This window comes from Rhyacophila brunnea, unplaced genomic scaffold (assembly GCF_057557595.1).
Source record: "Rhyacophila brunnea isolate RB1 unplaced genomic scaffold, BYU_Rbru_1.0 scaffold_9, whole genome shotgun sequence".
In the NCBI taxonomy this organism is placed as follows: domain Eukaryota; kingdom Metazoa; phylum Arthropoda; class Insecta; order Trichoptera; family Rhyacophilidae; genus Rhyacophila; species Rhyacophila brunnea.
In genome coordinates, this window is record NW_028233361.1 from 38,573,045 (window position 1) to 38,595,092 (window position 22,048).

Consider the following 22,048-nt stretch of genomic DNA (forward strand, 5'->3'; position numbering starts at 1 on the left):
TTCAAACACAGGATTTGAGATTTTTTTCTTCCAAAGTAGGTAGGTAGGTACATTCTGCAATAATATTATTTATTCGCATACATAATATTATTGCTGACGATAGCTATATCGATAAAATACCCTTGAGACCGAAATGAATATAATCATAATAGCACGCCAATAAAATTGATTTTTTATTATTAATTCATCATAGGCACTTCTGAATCGATTAAAACCGCTGTATGTCAAAGATGACTTTTTTGTTTTGTTACGCCAAAGAAGTATAAGTGTTTTTCAAAATTATGTTATGTTCAATAATTGGAATGGTACATTCTTAAATCTTGTGAATTATTCGTTAAATAAAAGAAATAGTTAAGGGGGGAGGCATGCCAGCAGAGAACCTAGCGGAAAAATACGAAGCTTGTAATTTGAGATTTTTTTTTGATAATTTACAATTTCAACTGCATTAATTAATAAATATGTATCTGAAAACATTTTACAATTGTAAAAAAATGTAATAAAATTTGAATTCATTGCAGGGTCACATCTTATAATTACATTATATTTTATGCTCATATTTATTATTATAATTTAGTTTATTAAGTTTTCAATTTTTCGTCGTGTAGATTTTTGACTAATTCATTGTTTTAATATTTTTTATATTTATTTTAAAAAACATCGATTTTTATAAAAATATAAATGTGTATTACTTGAAATCTTTATTTATATCACTACACTATACTACATTATAGTATTTTAATCTATTTATGGATACAAGGGTAATTTGAAAAGACACTGACCAAACCGCAAAAGCCTTATGATAATGGTCCTGTGTCTGGAAATTTGTACGTATGCAGTTCGCCGTATCACACTTCACCGTAAAATGATATATCGGAAATATATGGCCGTATATTGAAGAACGTCCAACCTCTTTGGGTCGTATATTACTAGATAAAATCACGTCTAAATAAAACATGGTTCTTGTCGGTTTATAGGAAGGCAGCGCAAAAAAAAATTAGGTTTAGTAATTAGTTAGGTTAAGTAAGGTTTTCATTCTTGAATTCATGAACTTTGCCAAAATTGACTATGAGAATGGAGATAGTCATCTCTTTCCGATAAGAAAGCTCACGGCGAACTGTGCTACGGTGAAATGTAATACGTATAATTATTTACATGTAACCCAATGGTCCAGGGTCAAAAATCCTGCTGTTAAAGGAAATTCATAATATTTTATTCTTTTTCATACTTACCAGTTTTACATTTTTGGTAGAATAGGAAACAACGGGGATATGTAGGGTTTTATAAATAAGTAGATCAAAAGTAATAACTCGTATAATGCTTTTATTTTTCATTGAAAAATCACACATCTTCCCATCATACGATAGAATCGTCTCACTATCATACTTACATCCTTCATGAAAATATTTTGCTTCGGAGAAAATATCTAACATGACTATTTCAAAAATATAAAGCTATTATCATTACACGTCTAAGTTGTTTGAGTCACCTAAGTAAAATAAACAAATCAAAAATATAATGTAGTAATTATTTGACCCACAAATAATAAGTACCATTTTAAATACTGTCAACCACCCTAAAATGACGTTAATAGAATATACCTATACGAATTTAACGTCTCTTATTTTACCGAAAAATATAAATTTTGAGTTATAGATTATTTAACTTCATGAGAGAATAAATCTTCATGACTTTTCTATTTCTCTATTATTTTTAAGTATTCTATTTCCAAAATTAGCTTTGTTTTACCCGCCTACTAAAAATTATTTCAATATTTTTTAAATTATTATAAGGCTCTGGAAATTTATTGTATTTTTTCTATAGACAATTTCCGGGTTCTGTAGTTAAGTGTGCCATCCACATTACGGATCCTTACATAAAAATTTGCAGTCAATACAATATAATAACATTATAATGATTAGATAAGTTATAGCGTGGACACTGTAGTTCCTTGTGATAATCATTCAATTAGAGACCGATCACTATTTGTGAATTGATATTGAATGAAAATTTTTAAATAGCACCAATTTTCCATAGAGATTTTAAACTTTCTATGCAAGTGTGAAATGAAAACATAAAACGTGTTGGCGCAAGAAAAATATCAAAATTAAATAGATAATCATGGATACTAGTTGATTTTTAATGTAATATTATTGAACAAAAACCGGTCACATCACAGTTCAAATTGTGAGAAATAATTTTGTTTTAAAAGAAAACTCGATATAAAATCAAAGCTAATTTTGAATTTTGTAAGGGTGGTACAAAAAAAAAATATTACATATTTACCTAGATACCTACACTAACTGGTTTAAATGTAAACAAAATTATTAAAAAATGTTTTATTAAAAATGTCTGTAAGGAAACTTCAATCCTTGTGAATTGTAATAAAAGTATGTCCTGGCTGTGATTTGTCAGAAACAAACTGTAAATCTACTAGTATAAGCTGTCTGCCGATTAAGGGCGGCAGATCGTTCACTATTATTTATACTGATATGAGATTAGTTTCAAATTCAATCAGTGGACTATTTACGTTGGTATATATTATTTATAGTTGTATAATCAAGGTTACTAAATTTGTGGTTTATAATCTTATTTAAAAAGATTTCAATGCTAAAGAATGACATTTCAATATCATAAAATCGTGGTCGTTAAATATTTTCTGCATTTAAATTTTAACGTGAGTGAAGTTTCATTACATACATTTACATTTGCACATAAAATATAAATAATAATAATAATATAATAAATATAACTGCACTGGTATAAATAATAACACTTTATTAAAAATAAAAACAGTTCTAAAATAGATTTTCCTGTTATTAAATTCGTAAAAGAGAAAAAATTGTTATTTAAGAAAATAATCGATTTGAAACATTTATGAAAAATATATGCTTAGGCTTTCTCTATTTTATATGGAATTTTTCAATTAATAATTCTTACAAACTACTTATTAATTATCTATCTCTTTACAAACAATGTAACATAACAATTAATTTTATTATGTTTACCATTTAACAATTAATTTATTGACATTTTCATAGTAAAGTGGTGCGACTAAAAGCGCATATTCAAATAATATGTACATTGGTATTTTTTTTTACAGCCTATGCAATGCAATTCTTGAATCACATCTCTCGGGAAAGCTATAGTCTAACGAGCGTATCGATTTCACCGACGATCGCCTATTTATTTTATGGTTGTCACAACCGTATTCCTTTATAGTTGTCAGATCACAATCATTCTGTTATGGTTGCGCAACCACGTTTATAATTTTGAAAACATGACTCCAAATATCTAATGTTTTAAGTAAAGGCATGGCTTCTAATTGTTCATCGTAACCCCAGACTGTGTTAAAATATCAAATGAAGATCACTGCATTCTAGAATCTACCGTTAGATCACATAGGATGGATTGAGGTAAGTAACCTTGTAATGATGTGATATACGTATTGTTATTAATTTACGAAAATGTGAGAGTAATTTATTATTTTCATCAAAACAGTATTATACTGTATGGTATTTGATAGATGAAGTATAGCCAATTAAAAGTTTGTAACATCCAATTGATCGAATCTCCATTTGCTATGCAATCTGAGGTTTTGATATAATATTTTAATTTCATCGTTCCCCACCAGTTGAAATAAGTCTAGCTAATTAACAAACTATAGTTTTCTGTGTTTCCCAGTACGTCTTTCCAAGTCTTATGGTTAATTTAATTGGATAACATTGACTCTATTAATATCCCTTGTTATCTTTATTTTTTCTTTCTTACATGGTCAAAGAGAAGTTTAACTAAAATATTTTGCGTGAAAGAAGAACAAGAGAAATTTCACTCGATCTAAAGTCTGCACATACGATTAGACTTTCGAAACTATTAATTTAAAAACTGTTCTAGACCAATTGCTAAACTCTGATTGAGGCACTTTCGGCCCTTTAGAGTCAAAGAAACCTATCTTATTTTTTAACAATTTCGAGTTACATAATATGGTACTGGACATTAAATGACATGTTATGTTAAGTGACGGAAGAAACTTATCAAAAAATTCAATGGATAAAAGATAAGTCACTACATATCTCCTGCAAACACTTTCTTGTCAATGTCTGTGTAATGTAAATTTACTTGTGTTTGGGGTTTCCTGTAAAATATAGAAAAATGAAATACGTTTCTTTGACTCTAGGGGCCGAATATTATTAGAAACATAATATTCAACAAGTGCCGTTGACACAATTTTAAGTACAAAAGGCATAGTAATCAACAGGGCGTAAAAATTATTTTTTTTTAATTTACAAACCATCGTGAAAAGTAAATTGCTGGTAAGCAACAAATAAAAAAAGAAAGGAAGGAACATACTGATTCATTGCAGTATAAAAACGGCAACCAAATTCGCCATTTTGGAAAGCGACGATTTTGCGTAAACAAATATCACGTGGTCTGTACGTGTGCGTATAAACTTCGTATGTGTTTGTAATTTTGTGTATGTGTATCACCCAATGTCGGCCATATTTGCCGGCCTTTCTGATTGCCGTGAATTGTACATATGCTCATTCCTTCTTTTTCTTATTTTGTAGCTGGTACGTATTAATAAATTTAAGTCTGATATTAATATTCTTAGATGGAAACATGGTGCATGGCTTAAAAATAAATTTAATACTTTCACTTATATTATGTAAAAGAAATAAATAATAAAATTCATTCATACTTTGTATGCATGTTTAATTGCATGCCTTAAACAGAAAATAATATATCTTAGCACTGCAAAGTAAAATTAAGTACCTATTGTTGAGATTGTTGAGATATTGAGATATTGACTGGTAAGGTGAATGAAAAGATAATAAAACACGACACTTCCCATTCACCTTCCTGTCTCTTTCACATCTTGTCTCTGGCTCTAATCAGAGATGCTAATACAATTGTTTCAATATTATTTTAAATAATCTTCTAAAAATGCAGCTTTTTATAAAATGATAATATTTCAATTTATTATTGAAAATGTGGTTAAATGGTTAAAAAAAAAGTAAAACAATGACGATAAAATGCACCAAGAGAAATCACCCATATTTTTTTGTGCCATCAGTGTTTACAGTAAAAAAAAAAAAGAGATTAAAAATGAGATTCTATGTATATTTTCACTATTATTTTTAAACATTCTATCTACGATATTACAATCTACGTATGTCGAAAATCTTTCGATGTTTTCTACTCACTTTAGAAATTATTGTTTCAATTTATTACGTTTACCGTTACTGTACAAAACAATGACAACGTTTTAAATGATGGAAGTCGATAAAAAACTAGTTAACCGTTCCAGATAATGCAACCGACTCTAGATGCGGAATAATTATTTGGCGTCCATACTCGTTGCTGTATCTGCAACGGTCACAGTTACGGCTCACAAATGAGAACCCGGTTTGAGATGTGCGGCCATTGTTTATTTTCTTTTTGCCATCGTACAATAGAAGCAGCCATTTTATTGGGGCAGACCCCCAAGATCCTGTGCATTATTTTAATGAGAACAAAAGTAAACGATAATAATTTATTAATGCGTTTACCAGTCTCCTAGAGCTTATGCATCATACCGCCGTGACACCGAGTGGAACCGAGGTCTCGTTCAGTATTTATATTATCTGATAACTCTTTATAACAGGTCGGATCTCGAGATGGTTCAAAACAATATATTATTTGAAAATGGTCTCATCTTATGAATATCAATGAAAATGTTTTAATATCGATAGAAAAAAAGGTATTTGTATTTATTTGGCTGTCATATCAAAAATAAATATAACGTCGCTATAGGATTGGTTTGTCGAATATCCGTTTTTGTCGAAATTGACCTTTGAATGCAGAATGATTTTTTGTATTTAAATGGACCAGAACCATCATTTTCTTTAAATTGCTTTGTAATGAAACCAGCATTCATATGCTGTAAAAACATCAATTTGAATACCTTCATGTATTTAAATATAGGATAATCAAATTTGTTTTTGTCTCCTGAACATTTGACATTTGGTCTATTCGACAAACCAATCCTACAGCGAGTGCTAAGTGTGCTAAGAAAGTTTTAGAGCTAAGTACATTTAAAAAAAAAGTATGTTAAGTGCCATATACAGGTTCAAGTACATAATTTAAGTATGTAATAAGTAATAATAACATAAATTTAAACAAAAAATTAGTTTTATAATTTACAATAATTTATTATTCAAGGCTACCTAATTATAATATTTCCTATGAAATACTTGTATTCACATACCGCCACTTTAAAAATCAAATAATTTTCCCTAAATTTGGGTTGTCTATGACAAAAATAAATTTATGATCAAAAGAACACTTTATTACCCATAGTATTTTGATGGCACAATGTCACCCCATTGCAACAGAAAATAATACACATGATAATTGTATACTTTCTGATACCGTTTGCCATGAATGTAAACGAACAGAGCCTCCGTTAATAAATCTACGAGGCAAACCGTGACATTGTGGCTTCACAGGCGAAAAATTAAAAATTAACGGTATTCAGTTCCGCCACCGAGAGGTTTAATATGAGTTTCTCATCATCACAAAAAAATATATACTCACCTAAATTATTTTGATGAAGAGTTCTCCCGTCAATCTCCCGTTGGTAGAAGCGAATCTTAACAATGGATAGAAAAGACAATACATGAGAATACGTGACATATTATAAATCCTAAATTATAATGGAATGGATGAAAATAAAAACAGAACGCCGCCATCTTTCCAGTCTAATTGATCAAAATATTCGTCTTAAACACATTCTCTTTTTTTCTTTTCTTTTATTATCAACGGAGACCTTCCTCGGACGGCCATTTTCTTTCATTCCTACAATCGTCTAATTATATATTTTATTCATCACTCTCTCACTCTCATTCTTCTCGCACGATTGTTATTACATATTTTAATATATTATCATTAATCAACTTACACTCTAATTTTATACATTATTATATACATTTTATTGAAAATGGCTTTATTGACTCAGAGTTCATATTCATTATATTCATTAGGTATAATATATCAGGGCATGACTATTTGATTTTTGTCATTGGATTTTTGAGAAACGAATGCATTTTGAATGAGATTGTTTCAACAGACAAGTTGTGATGAAATTTATTTAAAGACTCAACCGACATGTGCTTATATTTTGCGAAACCTTGTTACAATAGGCTTCCAAACACAGTATAGTACAGGGTTTGCGAACCTATGGCACGCGTGCCATACGAAAATTTAGCTGGCACATACATGATTAACAAATTCAATTTCATTTATTTCATCTTTCCGTACGCCCATACATTTTTAAGTAGCCAACGCTGCCATTGTCATTATCGTTATTCCTTGTTATTTTGCCTCAAACATAATTGCTAAAAATTGTAAACCGTTCAGTGATGGGGAATATATGGAGGAAGTGTGGTTAAAATGCTCCCTTTGAATCTCCTTGAAAATTTTGAAAACAAGGAAAATATATTTAAAGATATGCCTTCGGCTAGAAATACGATGAAAGATAGAATCCCAAGAACTCAATTGTAATTTTTAAACATTTTCAAGAGACTTCTTAAAAACATTTTTTTTCGGCACGTAAGATTCAAAAAATTATATTTGGAAAAAATTGGCATGCGTACGTAAAAAGGTTCGCCAACCCTGAAAAGGATATAACTAGGCCGGCCTGAAGTCCTGTATTTATAATCGTGTCAGATTTTTTACTTTTTGTCCCACTGTTCTATTAAAGATGGCCTTGTTACTTAAATGTCCTATATATATCACCGTGAGTGTAAAACCAACGTATCTGCAAATTTTTCAATTTCGAGATTAAATGCAAAACAACTGCAGAAGTCGTGAACTAAAAAGTAAACGTAAAAGTGAAGTAACTGAAAGAACATGCAATATAATGTAGGTATAAACCAAATATTATGTTTTTTTTTTAGAAAATCTATTTCTCCTAACAAAACGAAGACTTCAAACCCTAATATATCCAAAATATGTCTTTTGCAGATGCGTTGGTTTTACACTCACGGTGCGATATACGTAAAAAAGAAATCTTATTCTTACAATAGGTATTTAAACGCAGCGTGGATTTCTTTTCTGATCGTCCTTGTTAAACTTGTCGCAATTTACTATTGAATCCAATGACAAAATAACAAACGACGTCAGCCTAGTAACAATTTTAATATTACAAAGCATAACAGTTGCTCTTTCATGTTTTCCGATTAAAAGCATTCTGCATCATCGTCACACTTTAAACTTTAAAGCAAATATTTATTGGAAGTTTAATCCATCAAGGCAAACAGCTAGTATATTATATTATTATTATACAACCTTACGACGTCAACGAGTAACTTTTATTATCCCCGGAATCAGATCAAAAAAATTGTTAACTTCAATTATTATGGTATCAATCTAGTATAAGTTGAACGCGCATCGAATGTAACATCAAAGTGATAAATTCAACTAAAAAAATATTTCAAAATAATATTTTAATATTAATGATACATTATTATGTAGGTCTGGCAGAATAATAAAAGTATTACTCAAATTGTATGGCATTGTAAAAATAATACTGTTATTGATAAAAATATTCAAATAAGTTATTAAATAAAATAAATGTTATTCCTATAAAATATTGTATTTTTAATGACATAATAAAATATATGAGGCGTGTCTATTTTCAAATCCCGATACATCCACAGTTCACTTTGTGTTACTTATATGTTTTTGTGTTTAAGGCTTAAACAATTTATTGTTTTTAATGCTATTACAACTTTAAAATTGTTAAAAATAAGTCCTACATGTAAAATACAATTGGACTTATCAGTAGGTAATAATTATTTATATCTTTTTAATTTATCACTTTCTATAAATCATTAAGGTATTAGACATTTTTTTTTGCATGCTTTTAACATATTTTGGTAATTATAGATCATTATAAATAATCACAATGTGTAAAATTATTTTTGTGTGTTTGTTTCGAGTATGGACTTACCAGTTTTTGTGAAATAGACACTTCTATCTGTTTGCAAAAATGTATCGCAATATAGTTCTTCCAGTGACAGTTTTAACAAGACCACTTTTCTCGCATTGAACGCATTAAAACGAAATATATGGAATACACTTAATACGTTCGGTACTTATACTGTGTTGCGATTTTTGATTATTTTGATAATGAGAGATATAGTATACTAGGTCAGAAGCTTCTTATAAATGATGAGAACTAAGAAATACCTTTAAATGGCTAAGTCTTAGTGAATTGACTCGATAATTTCGACATCATGATGCCGTGGGATGTCCCCGAATAAAAATACTATAAAAACAATTTTAAATGCTTCTGGCGTGTCGCTATCTTGAAATGATGAAGTATTTATTTAAAAGTGTCCATAGAAATAAATAACAAAAATATTCTCATTGAAATAAAAATTGATTTAAGCAGGTCGAATCAAAACCAAACATGTCCAATTTTGTTGAGAAACAATGTTTTTTTCAAAACTTACTATCAAACAATAATTATAATATCTTCTAATATTTGTCTGAATAGTGATGTTCATAACCATAGATAATGAAGAATATATAGAAATTTATTGAATGGACAAATCAAGTTTTGTTTGGACGTTGCCAATTTTGTCAGCACCTATAAATTATTAGCACCTAAACCATAAATAATAAATAATAAGGTTCCATAGTATTTAAAAATAAAATAAAATAATTTAATTGAATTTTACTAAAAAATATTTATATAATAATATCTATTGATTTCAATTCACACATATATGTAATTTTACCTAGTTTTGCTATTAGACAAAATGTATGCTTATAAAATTATTGTTTCTTGCAAAATATATCAAAAGTCGTATTTCCATGATTGCAGTCATAGCTAATACAAATTCCATGCAAGTAGTAGTATTTACCAATCTATACCTACCTATTTTGGAAAATTATTATAAACGTTTCAATAAATAATCGAAGACCTGGGCAGAAGAGAGGCTTATGTAAAATTAGGGTGTTCTGCTATGAGTGTTTTAAGAATCGTTGATTCCTTCTTCACTGAGTCAACCAACATTACTTCCATCTGACGAGTGTTGCTGAATGTTAAAATGTGGACATACTGATATGCCATAATATATATTATATATTATATAGTGCTTACGCCTTTCTCCTACCTAGCTCCTCAATTATTGAATACTGATGCATTAAGATAAATTTATCTTCTAAAAATGTATTTTATAAACACGTAAAAAAAATTTGCTTTATACTATGTAAGGAAATGAGTTTTTTTATATTTTGATTATCGATTAAATAATCATTTATTTTTCCAACACGAGATGTGATTCCATTCTAAATATTATTTATGTATGAAAAAGGCGGTTCGGTTAAAAATAGTTTTTATACAATATAACGTTTATTGCACGAGATATATTAAACAAAAATGCAGGCGTATCATAAAATATAGTAAACATTACTATTAGTCATCGTCTATTTGCAGAAGATTAAAGTATTTTGTAATTACAACAAAAAACATGCATTTCATATTACATCGATACATTGAATGATCCAGTAATCGTTGATTCCAAAGTAAAACTCATTAAGTGACATATTGTATGAAAAAGTATTTATGACATATTTAAATGCTGTGTAGGCACAAGTTAATAACTTCAAATTACGGTACTGGAGAACAATTATAGACTTTCATTTATCACAACAAATATTATCATCATTGTAGTTCTTAGGTCACCTAAAGCTCAAATTATATTAGCAGATTATCAGGCCGACCATCTGCCTAGCCTAGTCTTCACTTTTGAGTCATTTCCTGGAGTCGTGACCGAATTGGAATAATACTTATTTATCAGGTACGATTCACCCGGCGATCGTGTCGAAGATTACTGAGAACGTACAAAAGTATCCGAATTAACATTGAGTTTCCATGTAATAACAAAACAATTTTGACATTTACATAATGAAGGCTGCCTTAACAAGACAATAAATACAAAACAAAAATGATATTCGAGTAAATATTTTTTTTTTTCTTCTTTCAACCATGTCCGATCCTAATAGGATCATATGGGCCTCCACAGTGTGGAAGTTTGTATTGACAGATTTTTGTTTTTACGAGAAATGGATGTCAGCCACTTGCTTAACCTATTAGGTCCATACTGTGACTCATACACAAATTGAAAAACAATATGTGTACTTGCCAGACCCAGGATTGGAACCTGGGACCCTCGACTCTATAGGCCAGCATAGTAAATATAATCACTCGTTATTTGTCATCTCCAATAGTTTCCATTGGCGTTTAAAGTAACAACGTATGAGGGAAGACTGTTTAGTGTTGCCACCGAACTGATTAATAGATATTTCAATGCGTATATTATGAACCAATCAAATCAAGCGTCAAAACGATCGAGTCGGTAGCTCTAAATCATTCCGTGTAATTGTTATTTAAAGTCAACGGTTGCTCATGACTATCGTTGAATTTGGTTGGATCTACGGGTTTGCTGGTGTAATTAGGCTTTTATATAATACATTTCAAAGGTAATAATGATATGAAAAATAATTATTATGGTACCTAAACAAATTTTCACTGTTATCATAAAATTACCAAATATTCGGTTGATAGCTTTTAAATATTGATTTAATAAAAAATTGACTATACTGTGTTAGAAATATCTTAAGATAATCTGGTAAATTTATTAAATATTTTCTCTTCAAGTCTAATATTGTACTTAATGAGTTTTACCTTTGAGTCACGATATGCAGACTTAAATCTTCTATAGGTAAACGAAATCTTTTGTATCGTAAAGGAATAACAAATTTAAGTCACTTACTAAGTATATTGATTAAATAAAATAGATGTTCACAGATATTTTGCTATGATAGCCTGAAAGGGTCGCAGTACATTATGAGAAGCATGCGGCGAAGGATTATTCGTCTTCGTTGGAGGAGCTGGAGGAGCTGGAGAGAAGTGAGGCTCCGATGGTCTGCTGCCGCCGCACCTGCGATCGCGGAGTAATTTTCGACATGGTGGCCCGCCGGGCGTTCATTCGCTCACTCTCCGGGAGGGATTTGCTGTATTTCTCTTCCATTATGGCGTCACGTGACAGACCACTTCATATATAGAAAAATATAAGTTAATAATAAATCCAAGTAATTACCAAGTTTCCATCTACAGGTGTATTTAGTAGAGCGATGTGGCTGGGGTCATATGGCATATTGTGCATAAGATGTAAGGATTACAATCCTAATTCAAACTAATGAAAAAAAACATACAAGAAATTTCACATTAATTGGTAGCATTTTCTTGAATAGTGATGAAGTTTGTATGAAGATATGACATTATATAATAATAAATATAGTTGTGCACATGTAAATTGGGAGATTATAAGTGTTTTTGAAAGATTTCACCATTTTCAAACTGCTTTCTTAAAAAAAATGTTCTTATAATGAAAAATCATATAAATCTCAAAATTCCACAATGCTATCTGAATACTTTGTCAGGGGTTTATCAAACTTTGTCGGTTTACAGCACCCTTGGTGCACCAGGACTTCTCTACAGTTTCCCAAACAGTTTTTTAGCTGTTTTTGGCAAAATATTTTTTCCATTAAACAGAGACAGCTTGTTTTATTATTTTATAGATGTTATCTAGTAATGCAAACCTCCATCCTGTAGAGGCCCATATGATCTTATTAGGATCGAACATTGTCAAAAAAGAATAATTGCTAAAATACATTTTCGCGAGTGGAGAACTACAAGGTTCTAAGTATTTGTCCTTGATGAAACAAAAGTAACAATGTGGTAGCTTAGAATACTACTTCATTGTTGGGTTTGTTTTCTCAAGGACGAATACTTAGAATCTCGTAGCATTAGGCTCGCGTTTTGCCATCCCAAAATGAGGATGACTCATTTTTATTAAGTGAAAATATTGGATAATACTGTGGCGTGCACTTTGATAACCTCTGTTTATGTAATGTTACCATTCTCTAGCGACTGTTATAACATTCTCTCATTGAAAGGAAGTACAGTTTTATTTACCCGGTAAGCTCAAGCATGGATCCTCTCCTAGTCTGCCCTCGGTGCGGCCCCTGCATGATGCTTGCTGGCCGGATGGCCCCGCCTAAAGGATCCGCGTGGCCAACTTCTTCCATCAACACGACTGAAGGTCCGCCCACACTGTAGCTGCGAGTGGCGAGCGGCACTCTGGACTGCGCCGAGCTCACGATAACGGCTTGAGGGTCAGAGGGATGGAGGCTGCCCTCGGAGCCCGAGGGCCCCGCTCCTCCTCCGCCGGCCGAACTTGAGCTTTCCCGCCGGAAGAGACCTATTATAGACTTGGCCTGCTTAGGCTTTGCGATACCGCCTACAGGTGGAAAGGGGAAAATAAAGAAAAAACACAGTGAGAAAATAAACGGGTGCTATAATCGGGATATATTTAGATGATATCTTCTCTGAAACAACAACACACTCGTAGAAAGATGCTCTGTTCATCATACAGCTGAAAACCGACCGCTTCAAGTGAAACACTGTCAAGTGCATACATGCAAGGGCTTCTTAACCTATGGATCATGACTGAAAATTGGATCAATTCGCATATTGAATGGGTCATAAAATTTTTTCAACAATAACATAATTTTTGAGATAAGAATATAATTACTATATGTTACAGTTAATATACAAACTTATAATAATTCATAAAATTTGTATTTCATTGAGCTTTATCAAGTATCACCATGTGAATGAAACACTTTTTATAAATTGTAATGAATTATTACCAAGGAAACACTGCATGTCATCAAATGATAATTTTATAAACTTTTCAAACCAGTACATATTGAAAGTAACAGCTTCTCGGTGTTTAAAATTTATTATGGTAACTCTCCACATATCTATAATAAATCAATACCTGACAACACGGACAGGATACAAAAAATAATGTTTTCTTTGGTCGCGAAATCAAAACTATTACCCTAATCCGGGTGTGTAGCGAACATGAAGTTGAAATTCCAATAATTATTCAAATGATTGGTGTCAACTAAAAATGCAATTAAAGTGGTTTTGTCAATAATGGTGTTTATATTTTGATAGCCGTAATGTGACTAGTAGTGTAAAAACAATACTCAGTGTTATTAAGTGCCTATTTACACATTTCATTGGTACATCAGTTCAGTAAGATTTTTTTTGATTTTTAAAACCAAATTACATGATTTTTCATATTGACAGTTCATTGAATTAATGTTAAGCTATTAACAACATTCTTGCGCCATGGCCCTGCTACTAGAAAACAACAGATTTAAAAGACACGGTCAGCTTTCAATATATAAAATATTTGTAGATAAGTTTAAAGTCCTGTTCAGACTGAAAACAATAGTTGTATTTTTATCAATCGAGGTGTTGTTGTTCCACTAAAGGTATTGTTGGCAGAGTGCTTACTAGTGCTACAAAAATAATCTAGAAGGCGCTAAAAATTGTGCACAAGTAATAACTTATCGACAGTCACTTAAATCAAAACACAAAGAAATAATATCATTCTTGTCTATTTTATTAAAATAATAATGAATACATAATATTAAAATGAAACGATATAATAATAACCTAATTCTGTCATTATGAAAAGGAAATTTTGTATACATAACGTCGGTCCCTATTAAAAAAGTCGGATCTGAAATTTTGTCATTTTCGGATTATTACTTAAAAGTTATTTAAACACTTTAAACATTTATACCACAATCACAGTTTTTTTTTTTTGTTTGAGAAATTTCGAGATATTCAAGTTAAAATGACGGATCTACCGAGAGTGTCCGAATAACAATATCGGTTCTTACCAACCGACATTGTTGGCTGGGCGTGGGTGAGCAAGATGCGTCGGATCTAACAGTTGGTTGTATAAGCGTTTAGAAAAGTTTCTATAACCCGTATTTTTATTCATTATGGCAAGCAATATGTCACAAAGGATATTTGATGAAACATCTTTGATTGCTCGTACTGAAAAATAACATTTTGCAGATCCGACTTTTTTAATAGGGACCGACGATAACATCGTCTCTGTTCTAGCAGAACACACTAACTGGAGAATACTAGTTTTGAGTAATTTGACTTTGAAGTTGTTAAAATGTTTGAAATGGTCTATCATGTGAGTTTATTAAGTAATCGTAAAAAGGATGACTTTAAAATCAAGACTGTTTATTTATTAAAAAGGTTTCCAGACGGTAAAGTTTGAAATAAGGAATATTTTGGTATAACTAACTCAATATGTAATTTTTTCGAATTAGTGTCTTCTGCCAGAACAGTGACGATATGATTTCCAATTCAAAAATCTGAATGCTGAAATATAATATAATATAAGTTGAATATATTTCAGCAGATTCAGAATATTTTTTTTGGTTATGTTGCATCATATTCTATCAACGTATAATGGGTTCAATTGATTCTGTTAAATTTTAATTATATTCTTCTAAAGCTACGGATAGAAATTAGCCTAAGTGTACGGCCTGAAAGGACAGCGTTTGGTGGGGCGTTGAGCGGCGTGTGCAACTCAAACGTATAACCAACAAAAGACATTGTCTACAAACAATTTCACACACGGTTATACGTTTGAGTTGCGCATGCCACTCAACGCCCTGCCGAACGTTGTCCACTCAGGCCGTACACTAAGAGTTGACACATACCAGCTGTAATAAAACGGATTGATACCGACAAGAAAAATACGACTGTATAAGATAATATAATAGTATGTAGATAAGAGGTTACTGGTAAAGACTCAATTCTACACTATTATTCAACATTTACCTTGACAAAGTAAAAAAACAAAATCCATTTCCACATCAGAAAATTGGTTGTCATGCGTTAAAACTGTGGCAGTACGTCACGCCACGCATCAACTACAAATAATACTGTGAGATCATATTGTGATCATGCGCCGGACACTGTTTATGAGCGGTAACTCACGGCACACGGACTGAAAAATTTATCCGTTAAATCGAGTTCTGCAAAATGGAGGTTTTACGTTACGTATTTAAAATAAAATGAATATATTATTCAGATTCTTCTAATTTTTTTAGGTTAAACTGAATATCAACCTACAGAACATATCGTCACTGTTTTGGCAGAAGACACTAATTCGAAAAAATGATATATTAAGTTAGTACCAAAATGTTCCTTATTTCAAACTTTACCGTCTGGAAACCTTCTTAATAAATAAACAGTCTTTATTTTAAAGTCATCCTTTTTACGATTACTTAATAAACTCACATGATAGACCATTATTTCAAACATTTTAACAACTTCAAAGTCAAATTACTCAAAACTAGTATTCTCCGGTTAGTGTGTTCTGCCAGAACAGAGACGATATTATCACCTCGTGTTATAGATGTGTTAACAAGAGTTGAGGCGAAGCAATACCTACTTACACAGACGCATTGTTTACAAAAAGGTTGTTTAAAATTTTTAAATCGACATCAACATATACGCACGTTGTCCTCTTTTCGCTATAAGCGCAATAAGTAGGCGTAAGCAAGACAAACGGCTGTTTCTCATAGACATTGTGGAATGTCCGTTGCCTCAGATATGCACCAATACACACAATCTTTCGTATCTGTGTTCGCACCAACTCTGGCTAAGAGACCTATGCCTGGAGTTACTAAGTGTGTAGTGTTGTTCTTTTCGCTTGTTATAACTATTGACCTCCATCCAAGAGGCAAACTTTACAACTGGTTGATAATAAATTGTATGAAAATGACAGCCTGCTTGCTGCATTGTTTTTTAGTGTGGCGATTCTAATAATATTATAATTAAACGCTTATGGGTAACCAGTTTAGCAAATACAAGTGACAAATACTTTCATGCAAACTTTGAGTGAACCAGATTGGCTTACATCTATGTATAGTGTGGAGATGTGTGAATGTTATTCGTGTGGAAGGCTTACCTAAAAAGGTGGCCGACGGTGAATTGTAAGCTAAGTATTCTTTATTGGAAGCCCACGAAGGGAACTCGCTCTGCTTGAGAGCGCTGACTCCCTCATCTCCCCGTTTCCACGGCAGCATTGTCTCAGTAGCTGTCGGGGTGCTAACCCTGGACGGATCCCCTTGCCCGTAATGATCTGGAATAACAATGAATTTATTAGGTTATAAAGACTAGAAGGTAGACACAGTATGGGTCAGTGGCGAGGGGTGGAGTTAGGGTGTTAAGATTCGACTTTAAATAATGCAGAATAAAGTTTGTCATACTTATTATTTGCTTTCATTGTACTAGGAATACAATTTGCAAATGGTGCAGGTAAGTTTTTAAAATTTAATTTAACCCTGCTTAACCAAACCATAATAGTTTAAGTATACTATGGGCGATCTGACAAAAATAGTGCACACTTTTTTAGTCATGCTTGTTTTCGCTGAATTAGGAATACATGATATCGATTGTAGAATGGAAAAAGGACATAATCCACACAAATCAAATTTTACAGGAGAAAGTTAAAATACAAAATAGACATAACTGTGAAGTGCATGGTAATTAATAATTTAGTTTTTATATTCCTAATCTGATATCAATTATTGAGTAAATTAAAGAAAACTCAACAAAAATTATGGTTGAGTCGTTTTTCCGACTTTGCTATCAAAATTTAGATACTAAATCGGCATTTGCAGCTTACATCCTTTGGACATAATGTGTATTATTAAGTCGTGTACAACGTTATTATCCAATAAACACTATCTTGAAAAAACTGCGGGTTACGTCCTTTTTCCTTTCTACAGTCGATATTATCCATTGGTGTTGGTTAGTTTTTTATAATTCCTTAGAGCCTTACCTAACCAAATCATAATCGATAAAAAATATTCTTCTATCTATAAAATATCTTTTGGTTTCTAGTACGGCTTGGATTAGGCAAGGTTTAATTGAATTTTAAAAACAGCTAACAAACACTACCTACACAATAATTGTAGTCTTAGTTCAATGAAACTAAATACGTTTGACTGACAAAGTTTAGTGTGAACTATTTATATCAGATCTTAACAGCCTACCTTCACCCTTCACCACTGGTAGATAGATGTAGTATGGGTAGACTACGGCATCAGTGTCCAGCTAGCGGTATATAAATGGGGGAAGAGAGCAAAGACCACGCATACTGAATGAGTCTACATGTGGCAGCTGCAGTCAGCAGGTGCATCTTGGGTTGTAGCCCCACAAGCCTATCTTTTGACCCAATAAAATTTGATTCAATAAAAAGTGAAGGAATAAATTTTAACTGTCAACTCACCATCGGAGATTTTGGATAACCTTCTTTCATCTTCTTCTAAAATATCCTCTTCAGGCACTGCAAGAGAAATGTTCTATTGAATGTCGGTTTATTTAGAACAGAAATATATTCTGGTAATTCAACCATTATAATAAATAAAATAATTTACAAAAATATTTAATAAGTTTCATAATTTATAATAGGACATGCAAACAGATCATGCAGGTGTGGATGAGATGATATTTGTGCAATGAAAACTGAAAGAGAACAAAGCAGATAGAATAAATAAATTTATTTATATTAGTTAGTAACATTATTCAATAAATATGTGTAATTTTAGACTTATATTTCACAGGATCATAAGATAAATGTAATATATAACATAACCTAGTAATAAATTAAAAACCTTATACTTATAGTTAACGTGAGCAAGTCAATTGCCACAAGTGGTATATTTAACCATGGAATTATGACGAAAATAAATTTAATATCGTCTGTATACCAATGCTATCAAAAACTTTCTTTCTGAACACTTCTTTTCATCTCCGCCTTCAATTTGAGTGTCATCCAACTTTAAATGTGCGGTGTCTAATAACACACATTGTCAAGCGTGCGCTTACGTGTGTCGTGTTAAAATTTTTCTCCAATTAACAAAAAAAAAAAATATTTTTTAGCGTTTGAACCTGTTTTGTCAATTTTTAGATGATATTGTGATGAATTTCAATTCAACACCTGGTCTGCAGCTATAATCACGGATGCTCATCTATGAGTTATTGCAGTTTGTCACATCTACAAGTGGTTATCGAATGCGTGTCGCCTAATGGTCATAATTATTAAGATTAATAATGTCCATTTATGTCATCCGCACTGTCTTGTCTTGTCATAATATTAAAGCAAATATTGGATGCCTCAGATGGTTTCGCCTATTCATGACAGGTCTTGCATGTTGTAGAATTACAAGAGTAGAGGGGTCAACCTGCTGAGACGATTATTCAACAGCAAAATCATCCAGATTATAATCCTCAGTCAGGAAGTCGCGAATAAGAAGAAGATGTCATATTCTATTCACCCCAATAATTTTGAATTTTTTCGGTCCAGACCCCCCCTTTGTGCGCGCACCTGGCAATGTCAGTTATATAATACAGTTCTAGACGTTACTCAAGAATTAGTAGATGACATACTAGAACTTGTATAGAGTATTTTCCATTGCAAACAAAATTGGCTGGAATAATAATATTATTTGTAGGATTTATTTGGGTACTTGGATCATTACCTTATGCTACTTCTACTATCTTGACTTCTGTAACGAGCCAGACACATTGAGAACGGAAGAAATTGACACCACGCAAAATATCAAAGAATTCAACTGTATAATATTTTTGATATCTATAATAATAACGATATAAATGACACACGTAGCGTTTCAAACTGTCATATTTTGATTTTGAATAAATTATTATCGATTATTTACTATTGTCGACTAGTGCAAGATTATTAGCATCTGAAGCAATGGATCACGGCTTCGAATCAGACGTTTGAAAAATTCAGATCTCCTTGGGACACGACCAAATTCCCAAATCGAATTGTTGAGCCCAATATTTGTATATCCATGCCAGCCCATGAGTACGATATTCTACAAACACTGATATTCATGAAATCAGTTGCCAGAGTGTTGGATGACCACATATAAAATAGTATACTAATATGTAATGTAAAATCTATAAGATAACAAAAGTCCAGACTTTAATGGATGCTTAGAATTAATGTATAAGGGAAGATTTTCGGTAACGCTAAAAGGATGACTTATTTATATCAAGACAGTTTTATAACGTTCAATTATGTTAAGTGTGTGGTTTTAAATTTTTATTTTATTATTACGTGGATACCTAAGTGCAAAAACATTGCCATCACATTTTCTAATCATCTTGCAAGATTAATAATAAAAAATAAAGTTCTACTCATGCTGCTCCTATCGCTAAAATTTATATAAACCTAAGACTTCTATAAAATACATAGAATTAATATTATCTACTAATAAAGATGATTTTAAAGTTGCCTTATTTGAGTTATAAATAATGTATTCGAGAGATTATAATAATAACAATAATAAAATGTAACACCACATTTTGTTCATTTATATTTATGTTCCAAACAATGTAACATTTTTATTGTTCAAACTGTATAATAATAATGTAACAATATAATGATTGGATATTGAAATGTAATTTTATTGTTAATTAATCAAATAGATGTACTATATTAATTATGATCATGTTACCTATCATCCTTTTAAAAGTATTATTTAATGAAATGCCTTACCGACAAAAGTTTGGTTTATTTAACCGATCAAAGGTATTGTAGGTAATGTTATTACCTATGGTACTGTAAATTGACACAAACTGTGGCACCACAATGTTGATCTTGCTTGATTTTCGATTAGAATCAGGCAAGATCGACGTTACAGTGCCGCAGTTTATGTAAATTTGCAGCACCACGTGTCTTATAATGTCAGATTTTCACTAAGCGTTTCATAAATAGTAAATTCAACACTCTGATAGTAACATAATGATAACATTATCTGTCGTGATTAAAATATATTAATATAAGAATAGAAAGGATGTTTGATAGGCAACCAAAGTAGACATTACAATTACAAATATTGATAACAACATTAAAAGCATCATTTTATATTTTGAAAATGACAGTTGAGAAAATTTTGAAAAAATTGCTGAAAATTAAAGCCAATATTAAAATATAATCCCTGTCAATATTTTCAAGAGCTGAGAAAGTTTTATTGAAGAAATACTCACCTACGCAGTCGCATGCTGTATAATGCTATACAAATACAGAATGTCAAATGAAATTTATTTTATCTTACCTCACTATACAGAGAAATTTTGTCAGAAAGATTGGAATTTTGTGCAATATAGTATCAGTCCGGATGTTCAGGAACGTCCACTAAGAGGACAGTGCTCCGAAAGAAGAAGAATTATATGCGATAGGTATGTAGAGAGTAGAGAGATAAGTTATATAATTGCCGGATTATAATATTATAAGCTGATGACCACTATATTATGAATTATCTATTTCCAAATACCAAAGTCCAAAATTCAATATATTTCTGGTAAATGACGTTTTTGAGTTTCAAGCTTAAATAATTAGCATTAACGATAGGCTTACAGAACTGATTAATAAATAGAATACAGAAAGGCACACTACATTTTGAACCAGAATTTTGAATGTGTGAGTGTCCTACGAAAATGAAAGACGTACAATAGTGTCTGTTGCAACCGTCAAATACACCAATATTGAATGAGCGTCAGCGCATAAACCGAAAGCAGTTGTCAGAACGAAGGACAAGCTTAGAATGACGTATTCTTGACACGTGTTTAAGTTTATCCCATATTCTTCCACATTCGAGATCGGTTGCCTGTTACTCTACACCCGTTAGGTATTTCAGTTCCCGTTTATTCTGTGTTCCTTGGATAGGCTCTTTTTTAAAAAATATAATATGCTATTTTTAAATTGAAACAAATTATGCTCACTTTTATTATCGAATCGATCCTTAATTTTATTGTAATAAATAAAAACAAAATAAAACTGGACATATCGGTATTTTTGTCATATTATTTTTATCAGTAATCATACTTTTGACCGGTTTTGGAAGTTATAGGAAATTACATATTGTGTGAAATTAAAATAAGTACTGTAAGTTACTATAATAATAATAATATGTGGACTGATTGGTTTTTGGAAAGAGATGCTTGCTTGACTGACAACACTGACACAGTATGTGTTCAATTTGGGGCAATTGTTGTATTTGTTTACAC

General features: G+C 31.4%; 1 protein-coding gene across 2 annotated transcripts in view; it reads right to left on the reverse strand.

Annotated features, from left to right (window-relative positions):
* Positions 1-11,030: 11,030 nt before the first annotated feature.
* Nhe2 (Na[+]/H[+] hydrogen exchanger 2) overlaps positions 11,031-22,048 on the reverse strand; it is a 198,936-nt gene continuing 187,918 nt past the window's right edge. For both annotated transcript variants that reach the window (XM_085960114.1, XM_085960113.1), the window contains exons 14-17: positions 18,240-18,296; positions 16,914-17,087; positions 13,028-13,352; positions 11,031-12,102 (exon numbers count right to left, since the gene is read on the reverse strand). In XM_085960114.1, the coding sequence (XP_085816240.1) occupies positions 11,919-12,102; positions 13,028-13,352; positions 16,914-17,087; positions 18,240-18,296 (740 nt within the window). In that variant the 3' untranslated portion in view covers positions 11,031-11,918. The remainder of the gene's footprint in view (positions 12,103-13,027; positions 13,353-16,913; positions 17,088-18,239; positions 18,297-22,048) is intronic.